Source organism: Cuculus canorus, chromosome 28 (genome assembly GCF_017976375.1).
Source record: "Cuculus canorus isolate bCucCan1 chromosome 28, bCucCan1.pri, whole genome shotgun sequence".
Lineage (NCBI taxonomy): Eukaryota > Metazoa > Chordata > Aves > Cuculiformes > Cuculidae > Cuculus > Cuculus canorus.
In genome coordinates this window covers 1504940-1527039 of record NC_071428.1, presented here as the reverse complement: position 1 = coordinate 1527039, position 22100 = coordinate 1504940, and the positions used below count along the sequence as shown (strand labels likewise).

General features: G+C 54.7%; 1 protein-coding gene across 3 annotated transcripts; it reads left to right on the top strand.

Annotated features, from left to right (window-relative positions):
- Positions 1 to 2260: 2260 nt before the first annotated feature.
- Positions 2261 to 21133, top strand: ADAR (adenosine deaminase RNA specific). Of its 3 annotated transcripts, none has more exons than XM_054050833.1 (15): positions 2261 to 2380; positions 7957 to 9471; positions 11008 to 11194; positions 11276 to 11433; positions 11816 to 11957; positions 12129 to 12346; positions 12990 to 13146; positions 14850 to 15021; positions 15917 to 16010; positions 17864 to 17992; positions 18079 to 18212; positions 18676 to 18858; positions 19496 to 19608; positions 19937 to 20064; positions 20382 to 21133. In XM_054050833.1, the coding sequence occupies exons 2-15, from the start codon at positions 8042 to 8044 to the stop codon at positions 20623 to 20625; spliced, it is 3489 nt and encodes a 1162-aa protein (XP_053906808.1). In that variant the 5' UTR covers positions 2261 to 2380; positions 7957 to 8041; the 3' UTR covers positions 20626 to 21133. The 3 variants fall into 3 exon arrangements, with proteins under 3 accessions (XP_053906808.1, XP_053906809.1, XP_053906810.1); XM_054050834.1 differs by lacking the exon at positions 2261 to 2380 and adding an exon at positions 6774 to 7010; XM_054050835.1 differs by lacking the exon at positions 2261 to 2380 and adding an exon at positions 7053 to 7721.
- The last annotated feature ends 967 nt before the right edge of the window (positions 21134 to 22100 follow it).

Below are 22100 nucleotides of genomic sequence, written 5' to 3'. Positions count from 1 at the left end.
CCCCACCCTCACAGCAAAATATTTCTCCCTAAGATCTCATCTCAATCTCCCCTCTTTCAGATGAAAACCATTCCACTCATCCTCTCCCTGCACAACCTGATCCAGAGCCCCTCCCCAGCTTTCCTGGAGCCCCTTTCAGCACTGGAAGCTGCTCTAAGGTCTTCTCGGAGCCTTCTCCAGGCTGAACAACCCCAACTCTCTCAGCCTGTCCTCATACAGTAGGTGCTCCAGCCCTCGGATCATCTCCGTGGCCTCCTCTGGACTTGCTGCAACAGCTCTGTGTCCTTCTTGTGCTGAGGAAATTCTGCAGGGATAGCGCGAGCACCAAAGCTTAAGCCGGATATCAGCCGGCAGCTCCTCATCTCCAGCACAAATCATCTCGGTTTTACGGGGCCGCAGTGCTGGGACGCCACCGGAGCTTCCACCAGCGCAAAGCGGACGCTATGGCTGCGTTAACTCTGGGCCGTCGGCAGTCGTAGGTTCTCCCAGTCTCCCAGCTCGTTCCTATGGAAACGGCTTGGGAGTCTGCCCAGTTTTCCATAAAGAAGGAGAACCAAGAATGAACTCGTATCGATTAAGGGTCTCTTTGTCACAATTAGGGCGTTGCAATCAAGGAGGATCCATGGCCCCGTAATGGCAGCTACGGATCTTATATTGTATTGATGCAGTGGAGAGCGGCGTTGAACCTTCTCTCAAGGACTAAGGATGAGAGGAAACAGCCTCAAGCTGTGCCGTGGCAGGTTTAGATTGGATACCGGGAAAGATTCCTGCACTGAAAGAGTGGTGAAGCCCTGGCAGAGGGTGCCCAGGGCAGGGGTGGAATCCCCATCCCTGGAGGGGTTCAAAACCCGTGTGTTCGTAGCACGTTGGGACCTGGTTTGGTTGACACCATTGAGTTGGGCGGACAGTTGGACTGGATGAGCTTAGAGGGGTTTTTCCAACCTGAACAATTCTATGTTTCTACGTCGAGGGGCAACAGGGACAAAGCGAAGGGTGGGAAGTTGCACCTGAACGTGAGGTGGAGCGGGTGATGGAGCACTGGACCAGGCTGCCCCAAGAGGGTGTGGAGTCTCCTTCTCTGGAGAGATCCATCCTCACCTGGACAGGATCCCGTTCAGCCAGCTCGAGACGACTCTGCTTTAGCAGAAGGGTTGGATGGATGAGCTCCAAGAGGCCTTTTGAGCCATCCTGAGCCACTGGCAGCGCCGGTACAGCTCCTGCCTGGCATCCAGCACCGCCGTCGCTTCGGTGTTGGGTTCCTCTGCCAGATGATAAATGACACACGACTATTTACACACACGCGGTGAAGAAGCAGACAGGAACAATCTGCTCTCTGCCGGTATTTTTCTAACTCACACAGTTAGGAGGGGAATTTGGATGAGAAAGCGAAGATCTGCTGCGACCGGAGGCTGTGTCTGGTTTGGGATCCGGGAGGGGAACGTGTTGATCTTCGGAATGTGTGATGGGGGAGTGTGACTCAAGCCTGGGTTAGAGGGGAGGCTCTGGCGTTCAAAAACACGGATTAAAATAGGGGTGAAAGGAGTCCCATGGGAAATGGGGAACCCCATGGGGGAAAAGGGGGAGAACGGGGGGGGCATAAGGGATAAAGGAACCCGTAGGAGACAGTAGAGCCCCACCAGAGATGGAGGGCGGCCACAGGGGAGAGGAACATGAGAGGCAACTGGAGAGCTTCAGAGGGGGAGAAAGAGCATGGTGGAGCCATGGGGGATGGAGGAGGGGGCATGGGGGTCTCATGGAGGAAAGGGGGAGCCTCAGGGGGGGCAGTAAGGAGAATGGAGGTGCTAAGGAACATGGGGGAGGGGGATATGGGGGGCTCATGGAGAAAGGGGAACCTCAGGGGGGGCAGTAAGGAGAATGGAGGTGCTAAAGAACATGGGGGAGGGGGCATGGGGGGCTCATGGAGAAAGGGGAACCTCAGGGGGGGCAGTAAGGAGAATGGAGGTGCTAAAGAACATGGGGGAGAGGGATATGGGGGGCTCATGGAGAAAGGGGAACCTCGGGGGGGGCAGTAAGGAGAATGGAGGTGCTAAGGAACATGGGGGAGGGGGATATGGGGGGCTCATGGAGGAAAAGGGAACCTCAGGGGGGAAAGAAAGAGGGGAGCAATGGGGAAGGTCCACAGAGCGTGGAGGCCCATGGCACGCAGCAGACGCCACGTGCCGCCTTGACTAAATATGGCCGCCGCGTTTTGCCCTCAAGCAAGATGGCACCCGCGCTTTGCCCTGAAGGCCTCCCCACTTTGCCCTCCAGCAAGATGGCCGTCAAGCCTCTCCCTACACTCTGCGGATGCGCGAAGGAGGTGGCGCGATGACGTCATCACCGCGCGCCGGCCGCGGCCCAGTCGGCGGCAGCAGAGGCGGTAAGGGGGGCCCGGGGGGGGGGCGGCGGCGGCCGCGGGGTTGGGGTGGGGAGCCCTGGCCCGGCCCCGGGTCTCGCCTCGCCGCTCAACCGGGGCCACCGGGTCTCCAGCCGCGCTTAAGAGCCTCGGGGGTGCCCGCCGGGCCTCGTGGGCTGCGTGGGACGAGGCCGCAGCTCGTCGGCCTCCACCGGGGCCGGGGATGGGGAGCGGCCTCCCCCGCGCTGCAGTCACGCGTTTCTCTCGGCGCCGCTCTCACACCGAGTCCCCGCGTCTGGGAGTGGGCTCGGCGCTCCCGGCCCCGCCGTCCCGCCCCCCCCTTCCCACACCCGCCATCGCACATCGCTATACCGCGCTCGGCATCCCCGCCCAGCCCTCCTCTGCCCTCCCGCACCCCTTCCCCCCTTCCCGCATCACCTCTTCCTGCACCCCTTCCCGCCATTGCATATCCCTTCTCACATCCCTCCTTCCTGCCATCCCGAACCCCTTCCCACTGTTCCGCATCCCCTCTTGCATTCCCACCTGTTGTCCCTCATCCCTTCCCGCTATTCCATATCCCTTCTCATATTCCTCCTTCCTGCCATCCTGAACCCCTTCCCACTGTTCCGCATCTCCTCTTGCATTCACACCCATTTTCCCTCATCCCTTCCTGCTATTCCATATCCCTTCTCACATCCCTCCTTCCTGCCATCCCAAACCCCTTCCCACTGTTCCGCATCCCCTCTTGCATTCCCACCTGTTGTCCCTCATCCCTTCCCGCTATTCCATATCCCTTCTCATATTCCTCCTTCCTGCCATCCTGAACCCCTTCCCACTGTTCCGCATCTCCTCTTGCATTCTCACCCATTTTCCCTCATCCCTTCCTGCTATTCCATATCCCTTCTCATATTCCTCCTTCCTGCCATCCCAAACCCCTTCCCACTGTTCCGCATCCTCTCTTGCATTCCCACCCCCTGTCCCTCATCCCTTCCCTCTATTCCATATCCCTTCTCACATCCCTCCTTCCTGCTATCCCGAACCCCTTCCCACTGTTCCGCATCCCCTCTTGCATTCCCACCTGTTTTCCCTCATCCCTTCCCGCTATTCCATATCCCTTCTCACATCCCTCCTTCTGCCATCCCAAACCCCTTCCCACTCTTCTGCATCCCCTCTTCCCACCATTGCATATCCCTTCTCACATCTCTCCTTCCTGCCATCCCAAACCCCTTCCCACTGTTCCCCTCTTGCATTCCCACCCGCTGTCCCACATCTCTTCACGCTATTCCATATCCCTTCTCACATTCCTCTTTCCTGCCATCCCGAACCCCTTCTCACTGTTCCCCTCTTGCATTCCCGCCCGCTGTCCCACATCTCTTCACGCTATTCCATATCCCTTCTCACATCCCTCCTTCCTGCCATCCCAAACTCCTTCCCACTGTTCCCCTCTTGCATTCCCGCCCGCTGTCCCACATCTCTTCCCGCACCCCTTCCCGACTCTCCTCCTTGTTCCCGGGACCCTCGGTCCGTTCAGTGCCATCCCCTTGCGTTGGTGGCTGTGCTTTCCCAGCGCGCTTCTGAACGCGGATGTTCCCGGTGCTGATCCCACCTGAGATTTCCCATTCAGACACGGTTTAGCAAACCGGGAGAGCTGCCATGTGTCCAGTGTTCCTCGGGATACCGTCCTGGTGGCAGTTTGGGGCTGGGAATCACCACAGCTATAGGGGAAAGGAGCATCCCGATGGGTTTGCTTTCCCGGTCCGTCTGTGGCCACCACTGGAAAGGAAGCGGGAGGCTTCGAGTGCTTGCAAAGCGCTTCAGGAAGCCCAAAATCCTGTGTCCTCTCCCACTCCGGGGTGGGAGTTGGAACCGAAACTGAAAGGGAGATCTCAGCCGTCTTACTGGAGTGACTGGTTGTCCGCAGCCGTCCCCTTCCCGAACTCTGCACGGTGGGGATTCTTTGTTCTGTTTGTTTTCTTACAAAATAAGGGATTTGGGCGTATGGATGAGACTGAGGTAAGAGCGTTTGTTAAAAATCCCTTCTCCTGCCAGGCAGGATTTGAGCCAGCAGTGGCCCCGGTGGCCAAGAAGGCCACCAGCATCCTGGCTTGGATCAGCCCTGGGATGGCCAGCAGGAGTAGGGATGGGATCATCCCTCTACACTCGGTACTGGTGAGGCTGCACCTTGAATCCTGAGTTCAGTTCTGAGCTCCTCACTCCAAGAAAGATTTTGAGGGGCCAAAGCGCATCCGGAGAAGGGAACGGAGCTGGGAATGGATCTGGAGAACAGGGGTTTTAGGAGAGGCGGAAGGCGTTGGGACTGTTTAGTTTGGAGAAGAAGAGGCTGAGGGAGACCTCATCGCTCTCTACAGCTCCAGAATGGAGGTTGGAGCCAAGTGGGTGCTGGGCTCTGCTCCCAAGGGAAAAGCAACGGGACAAGAGGAAACGGCCTCAAGTTGTGCCAAGGCAGGTTTAGATTGGATATTTGGGAAGATTCCTTTACTGAGAGAGTGGTGAAGCCCTGGCGGAGGCTGCTCAGGGCAGTGGTGGAGTCTCCATCCCTGGAGGCGTTCAAAAACCCTATGGCTGTGGCGTGTTGGGACATGGTTTAGTGGACACAGTGTGGTTGAACTGATGATTGGACTGGATGAGCTTAGAGGTCACGGAATCATGGAATTGTTTGGTTGGAAAAGACCTTTGCCATCAAGTTCAGCCATCCCTGTCCACCACTGAACCATCTCTGAGCACCTCGCCCACCCGGCTTTCAAACTTCTCCAGGGATGGGAACTCCACCACTGCCTTGCGCAGCCTCTGCCAGTGCCCAACAACCCTTTTGGTGAAGAATTTTTTCCAACCATGATGATTACAGGATTCCTGTCCTGCCTTTGGCTCAGGGATCGGAGCCGGGAATGGTAACCCCTCACTGCATAGGATGCTCTGTTTGTTCACGTTGGTAAAATAAGTCATGGTAGGAGCAGCCGGAGGCTGGTGATGAACTTGATTAACAGAAGGGTCATTTAAGTTGGAGTAAACGTGTGTTTGGTGACAATAGGGAGTCATGTGAAGATAAGACCTGCGATGGAAAGACTATCCTTATGGTGCCTTAAAGAGGTCACTGGAGGGAAGGTGTTGTCAGGTGCATTGCTTTGTCCACTTGGTGTCACCACCAGCTGTTGCCAGAGGACCGGAGTGCATCCTCTGCTGTGTTATTTACTGTTCTAACATGACTTAGAAGCTTAAACTTTGCTCCTGTACCTGAAGGGGAGCACATGTGTTTGCGATAGCAGTGAAATTTGAGCTGCAGTCCCAACAAACTTCTCACACTGGCTGTACACATATCCGATTTCTCTGCGTGTTATTATCTTCCTTCCCCGGTTCTGTGATATTTTACCTCTCTGGGTCACGAAACACTCAAGGAGTGAAGGACATTTGGGGCTTCAGACTTTTTTGTATGGCCCTGAGTCTGTAGCAAAGCTGTCGCAGCTCTGTCCGGTGCGACCATGCGAGCAGCTTCACCTCCGTGTGAGTGGCTTTCCCTCTCCCTGCGTGGCTTAGAATCACAGAATCATGGAATGGGTTGGGTTGGAAGGGACCTCAAAGCCCATCCAGTCCCACCCCCTGCCGCAGACAGAAACACCTACCACTGGATCGGGGGCTCCAAGCGCCATCCAACCTGGCCTTGAACCCCTCCAGGGATGGGGCAGCCACCACTGCTCTGGGCAACCTGGGACAGGGCCTTCCCAACCTCACAGGAAGCAATTTCTTCCCAAATCCAAGCAGGCAGCTTTGGGAGAGCCCATGGTCCCATGGGCTTTAGTTACGCTGCATACGAGTAGACCCTTTCTGACTGTGCCGTGGTCACAAAGGGGGGACAACGTATGCAACAGCAAAGGAGAAGTTGCCGGCAGACTTGTTCAGGCAGCTCTTGACTGCTTGGCCTGCGGTGCTCACACACAAAGCAGGAGTTTCCTGCTGCTGGAAATGGGAGGGGAGTCCCCAGCACAGCTGCTCCGTGTCCCTGGTGAAAGGATTCTGGGAGCTTTGTCCCTGGCAAACCGGGGTGCAGAGAAGTCGCTTTAGAAGAGCAACGAAGCTGGTGAGGGGCTGGAGAACGTCTGACGAGGAGCGGCTGAGAGAGCTGGGGGTGTTTAGCCTGGAGAAAGGGAGGCTGAGGGGAGACCTTATTGCTCTCTACAACTGCCTGAAAGGAGGTTGTGGAGAGGAGGGAGTTGGGCTCTTCTCCCAAGGGACAGGGGACAGGACAAGGGGGAATGGCCTGAAGCTCCGCCAAGGGAGGGTCAGGCTGGACATCAGAAAAAATTTCTTCATGGCAAGAGTCATCAGGCACTGGAACAGCTGCCCAGGGAGGGAGGGGGGGGAGTCACCTTCCCTGGAGGTGTTTGAGGAACGGGTGGATGAAGTGCTGAGGGACATGGTTAAGGGAGTGTTAGGAATGGTTGGACTCGATGATCCGGTGGGTCCTTTCCAACCTGGTGTTTCTATGATTCTACCTACGGTGACGATGCCATGCTGGAGCAAAGCGTTCCTGCCTCAGTGGGGCTGACCCTCGGGGTCTGGCCAGTCCGTTGGGCGCCGAGGCCTGAGTGATGGTGGTGGCAGCTCACGCAGTGTCACCTGGAGCCCAGCAGTGCGTGAGGTGAGGATAGGTGCCAGCAGCCTCCTGTGCCAGGTCCAGCCCAGGACTGGGTGCATTCCTTGGCTTGGTTTAGAGTCATAGAATCATGGAATGGGTTGGGTTGGAAGGGACCTTAAAGATGATCCAGTTCCAACTCCCCTGCCATGGGCAGGGATACCTTCCACTGGCTCAGGGGCTCCAAGACCCATCCAGCCTGGCCTTGAACCCCTCCGGGGATGGGACAGCCACCACTGTTCTGGGCAACCTGGGCCAGGGCCTCCCCACCCTCATTATGGAGAATTTCTTCCTAACATCTACTCTAAATCTTCCCCTCCCAAGTTCAAGCCACCTCTCAGCCCCTCCTCTCACCCATCAGCTGCTCCCGGGCGTGTTGAGCTTCTCAGCCGTCTGGTTGAGGGCGAGCTCAGCCCCACACGACAGTGACTCGGCATCCTAAGATCTCATCTCAATCTCCCCTCTTTCAGCTCAAAACTGTTCCCCCTCGTGCTATCCCTGCCCTCGCCGGCTTTCCTGAAGCCCCTTTCAGGACTGGAAGGTTGCCACTTGGCTTTACGTCCCTCTGCCCCTGTTTTGCTGAGGTCTGAGATTCCCTCCGGGCAGAGGAGTGAAATTTGCTGGTGTTTCAGAAGCGTAGGGTTGAGCCTTCAGCAGAAGGCATCGCAAAGACAAACCACCCCATGCAGCAAGCTTAAAATTCCATCCCATGGGTTGGTAAGTGTTGCTCTTATTGGAACTGGTGAACTTCTCTGCAATTCTTGGCTGTTGGGCAGGTGCCGAGTTTGCCGTTTGTGTTTCCATGAATAATTTAACCTCAGTGAAAAGAGGCAGCTTGAGGAGGTGATGAATCTTGAAGAGCCCCAGTGAAAGGAAAGCTGTTTAAACTGAGTTTTTAGGATCTCATCCGTGTTTTGATAGGTTCTGAATTGTGGTTTTTCCCTCCCGGCAGGCCAGCGGAGCGCAGAGTGACTGGCAGCTCCCCTTATGCTGGCGCGCACGTGGCCCGGCTCGTAGGCGTGTCCCAGCGCTGCGCTATGAACAGAGGCACTGCTCGAGGCTCTTATCTTACACGCTCAAGACGTAACTACCCCAGTGCCAACCGAGGTTTTTGTATCTGCCCTCCTACCCCGCGAGAAACTAATCTGGAAACCTTTTTACACCAGCAGTTCTTAACAAGGCAGGACGGTGAAGTCTGTTTGCTTCAGGGACAGGGATCACGCGACGGATTACGTGTCAGAGGGCAACCTGTGGCACCGGAGAGATGGCAGCCCAGCTACGGCAGAGCAGAAGGGCGTAGGTTCTCTGGCAAGCGTCCGCGGGTGGGAACGTCACTGCGTTATTATCCTCCTCTGTACCATCATCAGGAGGAGTCAGAGAGAGATTCTGACACCATCAGGCTGAATTTTCAGAGACTTTCTCTTGCTGGACGGGACTGTGAGCAAGAAATTCTGCGAATCTTTGAGCAGCTTGGGCAGGGGAAGACTTTTACAGTTCATGATCTTGCACGTAAACTTAAAACTAAAAAGAAAGAAGTCAACCGTGCTTTGTATAAGCTCTTCCGAGAAGGCAAGTTGCACAAAGGTGAGGAGACGCCGCCACTGTGGAGCATTGCTGGCCATAGCGCAGGGAGGGAAAGAAGCCCTGCTGAGCACAGCGGTGCTCACAGAGATCCAGGAGGCGAGAGCAGAGGAGGGGAGAGGAGTCCGTTTGGCTTGGGAGACACCGATCCCATCATGGCAGAGACCAAGGACAAAATCTGCAACTACTTGTTCAGCGTGGATGAAACGACGGCGCTCAACCTGGCCAAAAACATTGGGTTCTCGAGGGCCAAGGACGTTAACGCCTTCCTGAGCGCGCTAGAAAAGCTGGGAGATGTCCACAAGCAGAACACAAACCCCCCACGGTGGTCCCTGACCGACCGGAAACGCGAGCGGATGCAGATGCGGCTGAGAGCCAGCATGGCACCGCAGGCAGATCCCACACCTGCACCAACTTTTCCACCTTCCACTGTTCCTCCATGTCCCCAGGAGGTGACCGTAGCTTCTCCAGCAGTGACAACATCGGAGGAAGAAAGCATGGAAAACGGGCAGCAGCCTTTGGGGCAAACAGAGCAGAGCGATGGCAGTGACGCAGAAGCAGCTCCGGCTGAGGACATTAAGCCCGAATTCTCCAGTTTGAGTAATTACGATAACTCTGAAAACAACGAGTGGGCCACGGATGACATCCCGGATAACCTGAACACCATCACCAAGCAGCCCCATGAGTCGGAATCCATCATGAATTCCCAGTGTTCCCCGAGTTATGCTGCCCAGTTTGAACCTGCTTTGCCTTGTACACCCATAGAGAAGCTGATGGCGTGTCAGGAGAAGAACCCCGTGAGCGGCCTTACTGAGTATTCCCAGTACACGTGCCAGCACTGTGAATTTGCCATGCTGGAGCAGAGCGGACCCTCTCACGAGCCACGGTAAGGGAATCGCCTGCCTTCCCTCAGCTATCTTTTTCTTTAAAATGATCACAGAGTGGTTTGGTTTGGAAGCGACCTCAAAGCTCATCCAGTTCCAGCCATGGGCAGGGACACCTCCCACTGGATCAGGGGCTTCAAGCCTCATCCAACCTGACCTTGAACCCCTCCAGGGATGGAGCAGCCACCACTGCTCTGGACAACCTGTTCCAGGGCCTCCCCACCCTTACCGGAAAACATTTCTTCCCAATATCTCATCTCAATCTCCCCTCTTGCAGCTCAAAACCGTTCCCCTCGTCCTGTCCCTGCGCTCCTTGATCCAGAGCCCCTCCCCGGCTTTCCTGTAGGCCCTCTCAACGAACATCATCCACTCAGCTTTGTCCTGAGGGGCTTGCTCTTTAACATTTACTTCATTTCAGAAGGATTAGCTTTGTTAATTCCTTGCAGCAGCTTAAAATTAAACAAACGAGGCCAAAATTTAACCCTACGCAGCCTGGTTGTAGCAACCCTGCACCTCCTGGGGTCCATCTCTTCGGCTCGATCCCATCTGATTTAATCACTAGGCTTTTGTTTTGATCATATAGGGGGAAAACATATGTTTCTGAGCTACCTCTCAAGATGCTCTCACCCTGGAAGTGGCATAAAGGGAGCCCAGAGCCAAGTGGTTGTTGGTGCAGGTCTCTTGGGTGAGACGAGGCGACTCCACTCTGGGTGGTTTTGGGGTGAGCAGAGCCTGTAGAGTGACAGCAGAGGCTGTGGAATTGGCAACCGGAGCCCCACTTTCCCGTGGCCGTTCCTGAGCACCAGTGCGACAGTGAAAAGCACCATATGTGCTGCACTGGAATATGTCAATAGAGCCGCTAGACAGGAAAATTGGCCTAATTTCTAAAGAGGGAGTCCCAAGCTTGATTTGTTGGGTTTTTTTTTGTTTGTAAAGAGGAATATGAGTGGGTCCGGCCCTGTATCCCTGGTTTGACCCCTTTCTCGTCGGAAATCGATTTTCTCTGTGAGAACTGGAGGATAGAAGAGAATCTGTGTTTGAGTTCACAGGGAGGAAAGAGGCAGAAACAGCAAAGGCAGGAGGTTTCTGTGAGGCAGCACCTCACTGAGATGGTGTGGGAGCGCTGGATAGCCAGGGAACGTGCCGGAGGGAGGAGTGACCCCACATGACCAGGTGCAGATGGAACAGCACAGGCTGCTTTTAAGCTCCCTTCGTCGCTGCGTGGAAGACATCACCAAAGTGCTCTTTGCATGCAGCCGTTACACATCTTTGATGCTCGTGGAACACGGCAATTCATCCTGTTCCTTCAGAACAAAGGCTGGAGCTGCTCCCCTGTCCTGGACAGCTCTGGAAATGCGATGAAATGAGGCTGAGACACAGAGGTTTTGGTGGTTTTGTCTTCTGCCCAGGGCAGCTCAGGTTCCCTCTTCCAGCCAGGAACAAGCTGTTCCTCCCCACTTGAATTCCAGGACCTGCTCGCTCCGAAGAAGATGACACTTTTGCCTCTTGATTTCCCTCTTTGCTTTTCTCTTTCCGAGGTTTAAGTTCCAGGCAGTGATTAATGGACGCCGATTCCCACCAGCGGAAGCAGGGAGCAAAAAACTCGCTAAGCAGGAGGCAGCTGCAAATGCCATGAAGGTCCTGATGAGTGAAGTGGAGAATGGAAGACACGGTGGAATTAAATGCGAAGAGCCGTTGCCCTCCACCAATTCCGAAGTGGAATCGGTGAGTCTCATCTCCTTTACTTGGGAGGCCGGTTGGACGGCATTGAGTCTGAAACTGGCTTCCTTCATCTTCTTGCTGTAGCCTTTGCCTCCAGAGCCGGAGTCGTCATCTGCGCCAGCTCCTCTCAGCCTGCTTCCCGGGAAACACCCTATCAGCGTATTAATGGAGTACGGACAGAAATCAGGGAACGCGATTGAATTCCAGCTGCTCTCTCAGGAAGGCCCACCTCATGATCCCAGGTATGGCAGCTTCGGAGGGGGATAGAAACCCTTTCCTTACTACCCTTCCTCCTCAGCACGTTGCTCGTGTTCCTGGACTCGTCACTGACCTGGCAGAGTGCTCCTCTTATCGGAGGAGTCTGGCCGTGGCCTCTCCAAGACATCTGCCTCCAGGAAGAGATCAAACCCAATGCCCTTTCGCAGTGAAAAGAGCTGTTTTGTCCTGGAGCAAATCCCAGTCCTGTCCCCCACCTGGCGGCGCTCTCCGGGGAGTGTTTGGAGCCATCGCGGTAGATTTAAATTGCTCACCCACAGGGATTTAACTTGAACAGGGAGAAGGGGATAATAAACAGATGGAGATGTCTGTGCTTAACGCTTTTCATATGCTGTAATGTCCTGTCAGGTTCAGCTACTGTGTGAAAATGGGTGACCAAATTTTCCCTGCTGTGGTAGGAAACAGCAAGAAGGGAGCAAAGCAAATGGCAGCAGAGGTTGCTGTGAAGATTCTTTCTGGAGAGTCTGTGCCCCACGTCTTGCCCGAACAGGTACAAAGATCTGCTTTATAAGACCCAAGCGTTTTGAATTTCATATCCCACTGGATTTTACCGCACAAGGTCACCCTCTGGCAGTGGCAGAGGTTTGCCGAACGCTCTTGGCCTGCGGTAATGCCAGCTGTGCGGTGTTTAACCGCTCTCTCCTGTCTGACTCTGCTTTAGCCTGTCACAAAGCCCCACAGTGACCAGTCGACGCCGAGCTCTGCATCATGGGTCCCTGCTCCAGATGAATCCAAGGTGGCGAAAGGAAAGGCTGTTGGGGACCTCATCAAATACCTTAACGTCAACCCTGTCAGCGGTCTGCTGGAATACGCCCGCTCCAATGGCTTTGCCGCAGAGTTCAAACTCATCGACCAGTCAGGACCTCCCCATGACCCCAAGTAAGGAGCTGTGTCTGTCCTGGAGGGAATTTTCCTCTCTTGTCCTGGAGAAAGGGCAGAGAACACAAAATTAGAATCACAGAATCATGAAATGGTTTGAGTTGGAAGGAATCTCACAGCCCATCCAGTTCCACCGCATGCTGTGAGCAGGGACATCTCCCACCGGCTCAGGGGCTCCAAACCCCATCCAACCTGGCCTGGAACCCCTCCAGGGATGGGGCAGCCACCACTGCTCTGGGCAACCTGGGCCAGGGCCTCCCCACCCTCACAGCAAACATTTCTCCCAAAGATCTTGCTTCAATCTCCCCTCTTTCAGCTCAAAACCGTTCCCATCGTCCTGTCCCTGCACTCCCTGATCCAGAGCCCCTCCGCAGCTTTCCTGGAGCCCCTTTCCATACTGGAAGCTACTCTGAGGTCTCCCCAGAGCCTTCCTTTCTCCAGGCTGAACAACCCCAACTCTTTCGTCCTGGCCTCCTTTCTGATGCAGTTGGAGATGGCAACAGGCCGCGCTGCTGCTTCTGCCAAATCTTACGTCTGGGTGACAATAAACTCCTTCCGCTCCTCTCTTCACTGAGAGATTTTAAAACCCCAACTGAAATGCATGGGTTTCTCGGTTTCTAAAGGTTCACTGCTGTCGTTACAGGTTTGTCTACCAGGCGAAGGTCGGAGGCCGCTGGTTCCCGGCTGTAACTGCCCACAGTAAAAAGCAGGGCAAGCAGGAGGCAGCTGACGCCGCGCTCAGAGTCCTCATTGGAGAAACAGAGAAAATGGAGCGCATGGAAGGGACGAACATCACCGAGGTAAATCCTCTTCCTCTGAAGCTTGAGCTGCTTTTGTAACCCTGCCTGTCCTGGGCCTTTCACTCTGGCAAAGAAATACCTTCAACTGTGAGGTCTTTGTTCTCTGAAGGTGTAGATAAGCTGGTGTTCTCCTAAAGTGGGTTAGATATTTCCTCAGGGCACAGACGTGCTCTTCCCTCCTACTGGCCTCTGCTTTAGGGCTAAATTGTCATCAGATTCGAAATGTGTTCCTGTGGTGAGGCAGGAGCGCGCTCAGTTTTAATTCTGAGCCTTTTCTTTACCTCCTTCCGAATTCCTTCGGGCTGCATTAAAACCTGCGTGTCAGCTCCAACACCGCAGCATCGGAGCAGAGCAGAGCTCTGGGCTTTGTCAGGCTGGCTGTCTCAAACCTTGCGCTTGCTTTAAATCGCACTCAGAGTTTTGTGATCTCCTCAAAGCCGCGTTCCAGGCTGCGCAGATGAGCACAGCAGCTGGGGCTCTAAAATAGCAAAGCCATCAGGGAGGATTTGTCAGTCAGCAGTGCCGGAGGAGGCAAGGGCCCGGCTGTGACCGGAGTGACTCTGCAGTTTCCTCACAGGCAGCCGGAGGAGGAATTCCTCCAAAGCTCTTAACAGATTTCCCTGGCTGAGTCTCTGGGAACAGGCAGGATGGAGTTTGTTCCTTTGCAGTGGGGGGTTTCCCTGGCAGTCCTGAGAGGCCGTTGTTCTGCCTGCAGCGCTTGGTGCCAGGAAGACAGCTTGCTGCCAACTCCTGATGATGTGCTCGGAGCAGAACTCGCAGCGTCGGGCAGTGTTTTCCCAGAAATACCTAAAAACTTAGAATCATGAAATCGTTAAGGTTAGAAAAGACCTCATACAGTCCAACCGTCAGCCCAGCTCCACCGTGCTGACCAGACCGTGTCCCGCAGCACCATGGCCAAACAGTTTTTGAACCCCTCCAGGGATGGAGACTCCGCCACTGCCCTCGGCAGCCTCTGCCAGGGCTTCATCACTCTCTCAAGTAAAGAAATTGTTCCAGGTATCCAATCTAAACCTGCCCTGGCACAACTTGAAGCCATTTCCTCTTGTCCCATTGCCTGTCCCCAGCACCCACCTAGCTCCAACCTCCTTTCCGGGAGCTGCAGAGAGTGATGAGGTCTCCCTCAGCCTCCTCTTCTCCAGACTAAACACCCCCAGGGCCCTCAGCCGCTCCCACAACCCCTGTTCTCCAGATCCATTCCCAGCTCCGTTCCCTTCTCTGGATGTGCTCCAGCCCCTCAAAAGTCTTTCTTGGAGTGAGTGGCCCAGAACTAAACCCAGGATTTGAGGATTCAAGTCCAGAGGGACAATCCCATCCCTTCTCCTGCTGGCCACCCCATGGCTGATCCAAGCCAGGGTGCTGGTGGCTGCCTGGGCCACTGCTGGCTCATGTTCAGCTGCTTTTGACCAGCACTTCCAGGGCCTTTTCCACCAGGCAGCTCTCTAGCTGCTCTTCCCCAAGCCCGGAGCATGGCGTGGGGTTGTTGTGGCCCAAGTGCAGGACCCAGCACTTGACCTTCAGACTTCACCCACCCCTCAGCACAACACTCAACTCAAAACTGCACCGCTTGTGGGTTTTTTTTTCTTCCTGCTCCTGCCCAGATGGCTGTGCTTAGGCTTAGCTACTCCTTGCGCTATTTTGTTCCATCATCTCTTAGTGATCCCAGTGTTGTGTCCCGGTTGTAGCTCCCCATCAGCGGCAGCACGCTCCACGACCAGATGGCTATGCTGAGCCACCAGCGCTTCAACACCCTCACCGCTCGCATCCAGCACAGTCTGCTTGGAAGGAAAATCCTGGCTGCCATCATCATGCGGAAAGGAAACAAGGGCCTAGGAGCGGTGGTCAGCATCGGAACGGGTATGGACAGCTTCTTTTGGCATAAGCTGAACTCTCTTTTCCCCCTGGATTCCCTGTCAATGACAATTAGGGAATGGCTGTGCTGTAAGCTTCTTCAGAGAGAGCAAGAAATGTTCCCAGGGCTCACGTGGTGTCACGAGTGATCTGGTTATAGGCAGAGAACAAAGCAAATGTGCCTGTAGCTGTATTGCTCTTAATCTTTGCTTGCATTGCTACGCGCTGCTCTGTGCATCGGAGCGTGAATTCCTCACCTCGTCCAACACAAGATCCTCCAGCTTCTCTCAGCTGCGTGTGCCTGAGCTGCCACGCTCCCACCCGGAGCGGCGGGCTGGGAAGCACTTGGGAAGGGATGCTGCCCCTGGACCTGTGCAACTGAAGTCTCTGCTGTCCCTGATGCAGTGTGTGCACTTTGTCCCTTTATTTTCCAAACTGCTCGGAGCAGGATAATGATTTCATAGTCGGGGGTGCTGAGCTGCTCAGGAGCCCGAAGAAGTAAAACTTGGAGTGAAACATAATCATAGCATCTTGGAACAGTTTGGGTTGTAAAGGACCCCAAAGCCCATCCAGTTCCACCCCTGCCATGGGCAGAGACACCTCCCACCGGATCAGGGGCTCCAAACCCCATCCAACCTGGCCTTGAACCCCTCCAGGGATGGGGCAGCCACCACTGCTCTGGGCACCCTGGGCCTCCCCACCTTCAAAACATTTCTTCCTAAAATCTCATCTCAATCTCCCCTCTTTCAGCTAAAAACCATTCCCCCTTGTCCTGTCCCTGCACTCCCTGATCCAGAGCCCCTCGCCAGCTTTCCTGGAGCCCCATTAAGATGAAACCCTCCCTCTCTCTTTGGAGCTGTGTATTGGCTTTGACATTTGCCTTTTCATTTATTTGTTTCAGGTAATCGTTGCGTGAAAGGAGAAGAGTTGAGCTTGAAGGGGGAGACAGTGAATGACTGTCACGCAGAAATCATTTCTCGGAGAGGCTTTGTGAGGTGAGACGAGGGGGAACGTGAAGGAGAGGCTGTGATCCTCTAATGCCGCTGTTTACCCCTGTGGTGTTAAACAGAGGGAGGTTTCTTTGTGATAAGAAAGAGCCATGCCTGAATGGTGCCCAAATTAGTATCAGGCTGGAAACTTGCCAAGAGCCCAAGGGCCACATCTGATGTCCTTAAAATAAAGCGCCCTGCAGAGGCTGCTCGTCCGGCACGCAACACTCTGCCTCAGCTGAGCACAGCTCTGAGCTGAGGTGCTGGGGAATCACAGGCCAGGTCCCTTTCTGGCCTTCCTGGCTCTGGATGTAAAAGGCTTCAGGAAAAATCTGTCGCATGTGTTTGCGTTGAGAAGTTGGAAATCCTTTTTTTTTTTTATTGGTTGGAAAGGGTTTTCCTAGAATCATAGAATGACCCGAGCGGGACATCCCCGAGAAACCTGGAGTCCCAACTCCTGTCCCTGCAAAGGACAACCCCAGCATTAACACTGTGTGTCTGAGGGTGGTGGCCAAACGCTTCTGGAATGTTGTCAGGCGTGGGGTCGTGACTGTGTTCCTGGGGGACTGTTCAGTGCTCCACCACCCTCTGGGGAAAGAACCTTTTCCTAATATCCAACCTAACCCTCCTCTGCCATTCCCTTGAGTCAGAGAGAAGAGCTCAGCGCCTGCTCCTCCTCCTCCCGTTGCGAGGAAGCTGCAGACCATGATGAGGTCTCCTTTCAGTCTCCTCCAGGCTGAACAGACCCAGTGACTTCAGCCGCTCCTCACACAGCTTCTCCTCTAAACCCTTCAACTCTGTGCCCTCCTCTGGATGCTCTCCAGTAGCTTTAGATCCTTTTTATTCTGTAACGACCAAAACTGCACGCAGCACTCGAGGTGGGGCTGCACCAGCGCTGGGCAATAATCCCCTCCCTTACCGGGCTGAGGATGCCGTGCTGGATGGCCCCAGGATAGAGTTGCCCCCTTGGCTACCAGGGCACACTGCTGGCTCGTGTTCAACGTGACGTTGACCAGAACCTCAATTTATAAACTTCCAGTGTGGCACTTTTTTTTTAACCTCAAATGCACTGAGGCTGAATTACCCATGTTAACATCTGCCCTCCCAGTTCTGACTGCAAGGCTTTCTTACAGCCGCTACGATCTAAATGTTCCTCAGCCCTGGAAGATATTGAGGGCAGCTCCCCAGCAAGCTGTAAAGTCAGAGGTTTGCACTCCTGCTTACTGGCTGCCTCAGCTGTAATTTTGACAGCCGTAGCTGCTGAGCAGAGCCTGTCAGCTACGAGAGCGCTGAGCTCCATCTCTCCTTGCAGAATGTGTCCCTGCACAGGCTCTTGGAAGCTGCAGTTTTCTTGCGGTGTTGGAGACTTCAAGGTTTTCACTTGTGCCCGGACAGAAGCAGCCTTAAAAGACACAGTCATTGTAAACAGATCGTGGGGTTGTGCTGATGATACCGCTTGCGTTTGGCTGCCCCGAAGGCTGCTTACTCTTACTACAAACTTGGTGCTGACTAAAGGTGCTGGTTGAACAACCTTGAAGTCGTCTTCACCCTGGGATCAGAGACGCGCCAGCAGCAGCCAGCCAGGCTCTTTTCTCTCTCCTGCCACTGCTTCCGTCTCCTCGACCTGGCAAAATCCTTATTTTCTGATGCATAGGAAATCTGCTGTATTCCGTGCGTTTTCTGAGCGTCTAACGCTATTTATTGCCTTCCCAGTATTCTCAGCCTCGGTTCTTGGTCTTGGCTCTCCAAGAACCAGGAGCAGGCGACTCAGAGCGGCCAAGCGTGAGGCCCTGCCTGTTCCGAGCAGTGGTTGGGTTGATTCGGAGGAGCAAAGCAGCCTTTTGATGCAATGTTTTCAGATTTCTCTACAGTGAGCTGATGAAGTACGACCCGTCTAATCCTTCCTCTGCAGAAGAGAGCATTTTCGAGCCAGCGGGAGGGAAGAGGCTCAAAATAAAGAGCAACGTTACCTTCCACCTCTACATCAGGTTTGTAGGGGGGTGAGCAGTGGCACCGTTGCAGCTCTGGCTGCTTCCTGCGGTTCCGTGCTGACCTGGGAGCATTTGTTTTCTAGCACAGCACCATGTGGAGATGGGGCACTCTTTGATAAGTCCTGCAGTGACCAGGCAAGCGTGGTGGGATCGGCCCAGCACCAGCCTCTCTTTGAGAACCCCAAACAAGGCAAACTACGCACCAAGGTGGAGAATGGTGAGTGCACTCGCTCGCGGCGTGGAAGGAAGGCTTCAGTCCTCTCCTCTGAGCCTTTCTGGGGCTCCAGACTTTCCTTACTCCATCCTGTGTGGTGCTGTTGTGGTATTTGAGGAACCAAGAAGGTGGGTGGAAGGGATGGGGGCGTTCAGAGGAGCCCTTTCTCCTTCCCTGCTCTCTGTTGGATGCCACACTAGCAAGAGCGTGGCTGAAGTTGGCTTCAAAGCTCACGTCTCTGCCCTCCCTTTCCAATGCTTGTTTTGTTCTGCTTCAGCCACATGAAAAATGTCTTGTACTGAGTTCCCTTCATTCTGGGATACCAAAATATTCCCAGAATCTGATGCCAGGCTGACTCCAGAGGAGCTTATGCTTAGAAGACAGTTTCTTGTGCAGTTGCTGATGAGGTTTTGATTTATTGAATATCTGACTCTTGATAGAAAAGCTTTCCTCTCCTTTCGTCCAGGAGAAGGCACCATTCCCGTGGAGTCGAGTGACATTGTGCCCACGTGGGATGGAATCCAGCACGGGGAGCGGTTGCGAACCATGTCCTGCAGTGACAAAATCCTACGCTGGAATGTGCTTGGCTTGCAGGGGGCATTGCTGTCACACTTCCTTGAACCGGTTTATCTCAGCTCTGTGACACTGGGTATGAGAACCCATGTCCTGGTTGGACTGGGAGGGAACTGGGCGCAATGACAAGTAACTGCCCTCACTGAGAGGCAGAAACGCTTCATTGTGGAGGCTACGGGAATGAGAGCCTTGAGCCATCGTTCTCAGCAGAGCTGTGCTGTTTGGAACCGAAAAGGGAGTGGGGGGTGGAGTGGTGTTTACTCCCAGGATTTTGGGTTTTGAAGGTTTTCTGGAGGATGAGACAGAAAGGGCTTAATTGCGTCTCCGGTGAGAAGCATTGGTGTAGATTCAGATGAGATCTTGGCAAGAAATGTTCTCCTGGAAGGGTGGGGAGGCCCTGGCCGAGGTTGCCCAGAGCAGCGGTGGCTGCCCCATCCCTGGAGAGGTTCAAGGCCAGCTTGGATGGACTTGGAGCAGTCCCCAATCCAGTGGGAGGTGTCCCTGCCCGTGGCAGGGGTGGAACTGGATGGGCTTTGAGTTTCCTTCCAACCCAAACCATTCCAGTGTTCTGTGATGCAGAGTGGAGTCGCTGTGGCTGATCCACAGGACCCTGAGCTTCCTGGAGTTTTGGGGAGCACCGTGGATTTCGGGGCTGGGCCTCTCCTTCGCCGCACCATTCTTCTTTCCCAACGCCTTCACCTCTCTCTTCCCAGGTTACTTGTACAGCCAGGGTCATTTAACACGCGCAATCTGCTGCCGCGTGGCAAGAGATGGGAACGTGCTGCAGGGAAAGCTCCAAGCTCCGTATCACATCAACCATCCCGAGGTACCGCAGCCTTGGCGCCTCTTCATCTTTCCATGCCCCCTTCCACCTCTGCCCTTGGGTTTGGGGAACACCCAGGATGGGGAGGTTAACGAGCAGAAAGCTCCCGCCTTGTGTCATCCTGTAGTGTCTGGGGTTACTGGAAGTGACTTAATGCGGGGGAAAAAGAAGACCAAGGTCACCCCTGTAGCCTTCAGCTTAGAGTTTGCTGCCCTTGGGAGGCAGGGTGAGCCGGACCCCTGCGCGCAGGGGCTGGAAGAGGCACGAGGCTCTCCTCCCCAGTGAGTTTGCGTGGCGAGATTGATGTTAAACCCTCTCACCTCTTGCGCAGGTCGGGCGAGTCAGCGTCTACGACTCTGCCAGGCAGACGGGCAAAACGAAGGAGTCTTCGGTTAACTGGTGTCTTGCTGATGAAAGCGAAGTGGAAATCTTGGATGGTACAAAAGGGAAAGTAGATGGGTAAGAAGAGCCTTTCCTGACGCTGCTTTTCCATTTGGGAAGAGGAGGGGGGGGGGGGGCGCAGCTCTGAAGTGACTGCGACTGCACTGCTCCAGCAGCTTGTGTGCGGGGAGCGCTGGAGACAGGAGTTTCCGACTGATGCAAGTGAGCGCTGATGAAATAAAACCAGATATTGCCCAGTCTGGACCCTAAATCAGAGCCCTGCTGAGCCGAGAGGTCTCACAGCCCTCCCGTAGTGGGTTTTCCTTGTGTTCCCTGCTCTTCTTTGCTCTTCCGAGTGTTGTGTCCTTCACCTCAGCCTTTGTCTTCCTCCTCAGACCGAAACTGGAGGTGTCTCGTCTGTCAAAGAGGAGAATGTTCGCCCTCTTCCAGCAGTTGCGTGCCAAGAACAACCGCAAAGACCTGCAGCACTTCACGGTGTACTCAGAGGCGAAGGAAGCGGCCGCTGAGTACCAAGAAGCCAAGCAGCGCTTCTTCGTCGCCCTGGAAGCAATGGGTTACGGCAGCTGGATCCGCAAACCCCAAGAGGAGGAGAATTTCTCCTTCACTGTTGCACAGTGAGGTGCTGGGCGTGTGTGGGGTGAGTGCAGAGACACCTGCGTGTGGGCACCAGCATCCTCCTCTGGCCATCACCTTTTTGACCTGGAATCGGGAACGTATGGGAGTTTTCCCTGTAGGCCTGGCTGCCTTCTCTCTGCTCTTGTTCCTCAGAGACCCGGTCCTTCCTCTTTTTAAAACGCGCATGGAAACGATGTCTTTTTTTAAGCTAGGGCAGGCTCAGCCCTGTTTGCTTTTATGGTTTTGTCTCCTCTTTTTTTATAAGAAGGCACAAGAAACCAGAGTGATTCTCAAACTGTGAGTTCCAAACGTTTGGAACTTGCAATTCCAATCCCTCTGGCGGGTTTTGAGGCAAATTTTCTCTTTTTGAGGAAAAAAAAAAAAACCCAAAGCTGGCTGGCTGGTTTGAGGTGTCTCTCTCAGAGGGGGCTGGGACACAGGACTGATCCCCGTAGGACGCCAGCAGGACCAGCAAAACATTCCGCGTTCGTAATAAAGATGGATTTCTGTAGTATTGGCTGGGTTGGTGATGCCGGGGGGAGAGAAGGGGCCCTGGGATGGGTTGGAAGGGGATATAGAGGCGTTCCTGCTTGCTGAGTGATGGATGAATGGGGTGGAACCAGCAGTTGTGGGTTGAGCCTCTTAGAATCGTAGAGGTTGGAAAAGCCCTGGAAGCTTATCCAGTTCGACCGTCAGCCCAAACGCAATGTCACAACCAAACCATGTCCTGAAGTGCCACATCTCCACGTTTTTTGAACCCCTCCAGGGACGGAGACTCCACCACTGTCCTGGGCAGCTTCTGCCAAGGCTTCACCACTCTCAGGAATCTTTCCCAATATCCCATCTCAGCCTCTCCTGGCACAACTTGAGGCTGTTTCCTCTCATCCCATTACTTGTTCCCTGGGAGCAGAGCCCAGCACCCACCTGGCTCCAACCTCCTTTCCGGGAGCTGCAGAGAGCGATGAGGTCTCCCTCAGCCTCCTCTTCTCCAGGTTAAACACCCCCAGAGCCCTCAGCCGCTCCCACAACCCCTGTTCTCCAGCCCCTTCCCAGCTCTGTTCTCTTCTCTGGATGTGCTTTCCTGGAGTGAGGGGCCCAAAACCGATCCCAGGATTTGAGGTGCAACCTCACCAGCACCTCGTGCAGGAGGACAATCCCATCCCTGCTCCTATGGCCACCCCATGGCTGATCCAAACCAGGATTCTGGTGGCCTTCTTGGCCACCTGGGCCACTGCTGGCTTATGTTCAGCTGCTGTTGGCCAACGCTTCCAGGTCCTTTTCCTCCGGGCAGCTTTCCAGCTGCTCTTCTCCAAGCCTGGAGCTGTGTGGGGTTGTTGTGACCCAAATGCAGGACTCAGCATTTGACTATGTTAAATCTCTTGCCCTTAGCGAGGCTTTGTGGGGCAGAACTGAGCCGTGGGAGGGCAGGAGCCCACCCTGTGCTGCTGGTGGGGCTCTGTCTGTAGGGTGGTGTCCTC

Coding starts and splice junctions, on each gene's coding strand:
- ADAR (XM_054050834.1), top strand. CDS start 6,961: ATGGTGGTGGCAGCTCACGCAGTGTCACCTGGAGCCCAGCAGTGCGTG. Junction 16,011..17,863: donor TCTCGGAGAGGCTTTGTGAG/GTGAGACGAGGG, acceptor CAATGTTTTCAG/ATTTCTCTACAGTGAGCTGA. Junction 19,609..19,936: donor ATCACATCAACCATCCCGAG/GTACCGCAGCCT, acceptor CCTCTTGCGCAG/GTCGGGCGAGTCAGCGTCTA.